This window comes from Hibiscus syriacus, unplaced genomic scaffold (genome assembly GCF_006381635.1).
Source record: "Hibiscus syriacus cultivar Baekdansim isolate YM2019G1 unplaced genomic scaffold, ASM638163v2 tig00112289_pilon, whole genome shotgun sequence".
NCBI lineage: Eukaryota > Viridiplantae > Streptophyta > Magnoliopsida > Malvales > Malvaceae > Hibiscus > Hibiscus syriacus.
Genome location: NW_024063295.1, coordinates 735,600 through 741,945, shown reverse-complemented (window position 1 = coordinate 741,945; position 6,346 = coordinate 735,600). Strand labels below are relative to the sequence as shown.

The window sequence follows — 6,346 nt, the reverse complement described above, 5'->3', positions numbered from 1 at the left end:
TCCCGGTTCTTCTGGAAAGGAGTTTATCTGTCAACTAGAGGTGCTTGAGTATGTTGGAGGCAAGTTTGCCTTATGAAAATCTGAGGGTGGTCTTGGTATTATTGATATTGGGGGCTGGAATAAGTCTTGTATAGGCCTTCTGATTAAGAAACTTTTGGCCAACGATGGCTCCCTTTGGGTGGCTTGGGCTCGATCATATATTATTAAAGATTCCGATTTTTGGCAGATGAGCATCCCTCTAAATGCTAATTGGTGTTTTAAGAGAATTTTGAAAATGAGGTCTGAGGTCTCATGTCTGTTTGTTGGTACAAATAACGGTCTCAACACGAGGAGGATTTGGGAGGAGATACGTTTCCAGGGTCCAAAGGTACCTTAGCATAAACTGGTTTGGTTTCCTGGGTGTATCCCAAAGAAAAGTACCATCTTGTGGATGGCCATCCTTGACAGGCTACCTACTTGGGCGAGACTCCTGCGAATGGGCCTAAATAATGATACTGATAAGTGCTTATTTTATGGTTTTGAATCTGAGACTCGGGGCCACATATTTTTTGGGTGCAATTTTGCTAAAGAATTGTGGGGGAATGTTATCTCTTTATGTGGTATTATGCGCAATGTTAGTACATGGGATAGGGAGTTAGACTGGGCTACTAAACTCCTCAGAGGCAGATCTCTCATTATGCAAGTTCTGAAGCTTGCCCTTGCTGGTCACATTTATGGCTTATGGTGCGAGAGAAATAGTAGATTATTCAGGGGTCGAGCTAGGTTGGTAGGTGACGTGCTCAATGACATCCGGGATACCATCCAGATCCGTCTAAACAATTGGTCCATTTGCAAGACTGATTCGAGGAATGTTGCCCTCTGTGCAAGTTAGGGTATTTTGAGCTAATGTACTTCTGCTTTGTTCTCCCTGCTGTTTTCATTATTGTTATTTTGATGTTTATGTAGCATGTTGTTCTTTGTAGCATGATTTTCTGCTTTCTTGGGTAATTCAATGGAATGATCCAAAAAAAAATAATAATGTATACGTATTCATCGTAAGGTGAAATTAATGGACTCAAAGTACATATTTTTATCAATCCGATGCACAAATTTCACAACGCAAGAATTCTTACATCTAATTCTTTTAAATCGAATAATAATTCTGCACTTTAATATCAAGAAAACCGTAAACTTTGACGTGTTGTTGGAGAAGAAAAGGTATTAATGAATATCCTACAAATAATCCTTAAATTTAGGTTTAATATTGATATACATTATGAAAAATCTTATTTGGAAAATAAAATACTTGAGTGTAAATGACATGAAAATAAAGATTGATGCATATTTTTTAATTGGTTAAGACCACCATAACGTTGTGGAAATGATTCATTGAATAATTTCTCGAGAAAGAGATACTCTTTCCATTGTAATTTTAATCTCGACTTTAACATTGAATTGATCAATATATTCATTATAAATGTTGTTTTATCGAAAATTTATTATTCTCTCCGTAAAATCTTGAATTCATCTAAAAATGTTCAATATCATTATTCTAAAAAAGAGATAAGTATTTTAAACAAAATAATAAAATAATTTTATAAATAAAATTCGTAAACTATTTTCTTGATCATCAGATAAATGAAGATTATTATTCCCATCGTTGACGAAGTAGTTTTTTTTTTTATCCCAGTCCATCTAATATAAATTTGTTCAAAGTTTGAAAGCATTTAAAAAAGAGACGGAAATGTTACTTTTAGTAGAAATTCTTAAAACTTTTATTGATAAAAATGATGATAAGTTCAAATTAGCTCTAATCTCATAACCATGCAAACTTATTGCATACTCAGGGTGTAAATAAATTGGACTTGTTAGTTTGTTTGTTTTGTAAGGTGTTCGTGTTTGTTTCATTTTAGTTTAAATTTTTAAATAACGTATTTGTTTTTTATTTTTTAAGGTATCCGTGTTCGATTCATTTAATGTTCACGAATATCTTCATTTAACCTTTGTTTAAAGTTTAGCAACCAACACTATTTTTTTTTAAATTTTTTTCATCTGTAAACCAAATAAAAATGATGAAATTACGTCACTAGTCCTTAAGATCTTTATGCTTCACAATTTGAACTCTAAAATTCACCATGTATTCAATTTAGTCTTGACCTTCACTGATGTTTAAAATAAAAAAAATAAAAGAAAAAAGGAGAATCGAGTAAACGAACCTATAAACAAGTTTGTTCGTGAACATAAACGAACTAAACATATATATATATTCGTGTTTGTTCGTTTATTAAATGAACATAAAAATGTTGTTTATATTCATTTAGGCTTAATAAAGGAACATTAACGAATGTTAAATAAACGGTTCACAATAGTTCATCGAACGTTTTGTTCATCTACATCCCTATGATTACTAGGCCATGGAATCTCATAATCCCATTTGTTATCAACCTCATCGTACGCATACAATCCGTATATCCCAACCGCCCAATTGCACCATTTATAGCACTCACGCGTCCTAACATGAAGGCCAGTATCATACAACAAGAAATGCCCCTTCCTTGTCGTACCTCCATCCTTGAACCCCATGTCGCATCCGATGTTTGCATGCTGGAAAGTAAACACGTCCATGAACGCCGTTTTGAATTCTTCATCGTACTCCAGGTTTCGTGTCCCCATATCTTCACTGTTCCACCAGCAATGGATCATCAACGTCTCACGGTTCTCGAGCTTGTTTACGACGTTTGCATGTCGTCGGCCGAGGCAAACCCCCGATGACGGTTCGAATCTAGCTAGCAATGCAAGAAGGAAGATCGCGACCAAGTTCAAAGAACTCATCACCTGGTGTTTTTCTAATAAAAATGATGGAATGAAGGAAGACTAAAAGAAGAAGGAAAAAAACTAACATTTAGCCATTTTTTGAACCCTAGATTTTACTAATTTCCTGCATCATATAGCAGGATTTTTTTCCAGGGTACATGGGTTTCAACATCCCCTTCATCCCATGTATTGCATGTACCATGCAGGGAACACGACAGCTTTCGTGACAAAATGGAGAAAAGAAACATAGATGTTTGTATATCATGTTTTCGATAAAAATAATGTTGTTTCAACGAAAGGTCACGAGAAGAACTAGACGTAACTGCAGTCTATGTTTAGATATTTAGAAAAGGGAAAATTTATGGGAAAAGGAAAACATATGATTCGAATTCCTGTATGCCATTATTTATAACTATAGCGCAACTTTCGGAACTTCATCACAGGTTCCATTTAATTTGCTCTAATTCTCAATATACCGAAAATCTTAAATCTTTCAAGACTTTATTTGAGGAGAATCGGATATGATCTAAATACCATTTGACCCGACTTAAAAAAATTATATTTTAATTTAATTGATGAATAAATAATGGACTATGACTTTGGGTACAGAGCTGAACCACATATTATGATATAATGTATTATTTTAGGGTTTTGAGTATGGTGCAATTATAAATATGCAGTTAGAATTTCTAGATTTTTACGAGTGCCCTTTGTATGATATTATGTCATTTTAGTTTTTCATTACGTATTTATTGTAATATCTCTTGTATTTTATTGTTAACAATTTTTTATATATTTTCAAAAAAGTTTGCCACATAAAATATATATTTATTCCTTTTCTTCTTATCATTTCACGATCGATTAGTCATTATTATCCATACCTCGGTCATCAATATATTCTTTCCTTTTTCTCCTCTCCACCCCCAAAATATAACTTCATGATCAATACTTACATTATAAAAATAAATAGTGATTGGCATAAACCAAATTATTTCAGAAGTTAAAGTGGCGACTGTTATTTTTAGAGGTTGTAAGATTAAGCAACAACGATAGTAGAATATTTGAGTACTTATTATTAAATAGTTATATCGCGACCGCCTTTCGGTTGGGCCCTGAAATTGAGCTTCGACTTGAATAATTGGGTTAGAGTCGCCACCGACCATTTTAAAAATATTTAGGTAGGTCGGACACCATCTTACCTGATCTGCGTTTTACTAGAGATGTGTCAGGTTCGAGAGTCGGTTACGGTCAAGGAAGGATTAGCACCCTTAAACCGCCCTTTCGGTACCAATTAATTTATCAGTTGCGAAAATTTGAATAATTTAAATTAAAATTTAAATACCCGATTCGAATTGCTTACCTTTGATTGGTTGGAATTCTTCTAAAAAAGTCGAAAATGTTAGAAACAAATATTAAATAAATAAAAACATACAAAAAAATGAATAATGGAAATTGAAAGAGTGGTGGTGTGAGTCGTAGACTCGCCCTGCTGCCTTTGTTTCTGCCTCCTCTTCCGTTCATAAAATGGTGAGCTTTAGTATTGTCAAAGTAGACAACACATCTACCCTTGAACTGGAACCAATTCCAATGAGAATCTTTGTATTCTATTGCACTTGCAAACTTGACAGAACATAAAATGCAACAAATAGATATGACCAAGCAAAATTATTGACCATTCAATAACGATTCAACTACTATTAGTCCCAACTCCCAGGGCAAGTTAGCCGCATTAATATTCCTATCACGTAGCCATTTTAAAACAATAACATCTCTTGAGATTTTCATGGTAGACTACTGCTAATCAGTTAATCGCAAAGAAAATCATATGGCATCGAAACAAAGGTTGAAACATCATAGCACTAAGAAAGAATAAAAAAATATATAGAAAACCATGCAAATGTCTAGCGATTTCCATAAAGAGCCTGCACCAAATCAGCTTGAGAAAGAGAGAGCGATTCTTCATATAAACCAAAAAATAAAGAAATATTATCTATGCCATAGTTGATAATGAATGCAAGAATTGACAATCAGAAACAACTAATCCATTTGAAGGAGTTTCAGATCATTGATACGAAAAAGAAAAAAGAAGGTATGCTGCAAAACGAATCTGTGAAAGAAGAAAGAAATTATAGCTTCCAAACATGAGAATTAGAAATGTAATACAGGAAAACAGTAATTTTCAAATAGAACATGCACCATATTGAGGATAAAAACAAAAACAAAAATTCACCCAAGGCATCGAAGATATCTGAGGCAGCCATAATCGAAGTCTTGCAAAGAGCACTTCTTGGGTTCTTCCTTGCCTTTACAATTACAAGCATCACATTCTCTAGGACCGGAAGAAGTAAACCGGAGTGATATATAGCGAAACGCCTAACAAAATTCAATGACCCGCAAACCATAACCAGATCCTTTGAATCTAACCATTCAACAAAGCTTTGGATGTTTGATTCTGGATCTTCAAAGGGTTCGAGATTCTCGGAAGCCATGTAATCGACAGAAGCATCAATCTGCAGCGGCAAAGGAGCCTTGTTCTTGTCATTTAGGCCAACCTCTGGAGCTCTTTTCTGGGTTTGAATAGACGCTTTGGCATGTTACTTGAGCATGGGAATGTCCGACAGTGGCAGTGCATTATCTATGGGTCGCAAAGCCATTTTGGTCCACCGCCAGCCGCCCTTCAAGTTTTCTTTTGTCCCTTTCCCCTCTTCCAATCCCTGATCACTTGAATTTATTTAGGATAAAATTTGTTGGGAGGTTGCATTGGCCAGAGATTCTAGCCAGATTTTCAGGGGTTTAGTGGAATGGTTGAGATACTTGGGGGTTAAACATGAGGCCATTTAGATCATGCCTCAGCTGATGTTGAGTTGACTCAGTAGTCCTTTCCTTCAGCATAAGTTGATCACTGGAATATTGCATGGAGGGCGGCAAAATAACCATAAATTATTATTAATAATAATAATAATAACATAATATATTTTTTGCCTGAAAAAAAAGGGTGTCTACAGGTGCCCCTCTTTGCACATTTTTGTGTTAACAAGAATAGGGCAAAGATGAAAAAAGACAATCAGTTTTTATACGGTCCTCTCAAATGTGATTGAGCTTCCTGGAATTGAGCCTTTGTCTTCTTCTCAGTTTAAATATTTCAGCTTGAAAATTCTTTCAGAAAGTAGTTCCTCGCTGTCATCGAGCTGAATGAAATCGAACTCGTCAGGTCTTTGGCTGGCATATAGCCCTTCTCGACTTAAGCTATGCTGCAAATGATGTGCCTCGGAGCTGAGCGTAGTCGAACTCGAAGGCCTTTGGTTGGCAAATAGCCCTTCTTGCCTTGAGCTATGTTGCAAATGATGTGCCTTGGAGCTGAGTGTAATCGAACTCGAAGGTTTTGTGTTTCAAGAGAAACATTTTCAAAGGTTTTTTTCAAGAGAAACTGTCTCAAGGGAGGTAAAATTATGTTTCAAGAGAAACAAATTCAAAGATTAGTGTTTCAAGGGAAACTGTCTCAAGAGAGACAAAATTTGTTTCAAGGGAAACTGTCTCAAGAGAGATAAAATTT

The 6,346-nt window shown here is 35.1% G+C and overlaps 1 protein-coding gene across 1 annotated transcript; it reads right to left on the bottom strand.

Annotated features, from left to right (window-relative positions):
* Positions 1-2,349: 2,349 nt before the first annotated feature.
* Positions 2,350-2,811, bottom strand: LOC120177427. The gene has a single exon (XM_039183582.1). It carries the CDS (start codon positions 2,809-2,811, stop codon positions 2,350-2,352), a length of 462 nt encoding a protein of 153 aa, XP_039039513.1.
* Between the last annotated feature and the right edge of the window lie 3,535 nt (positions 2,812-6,346).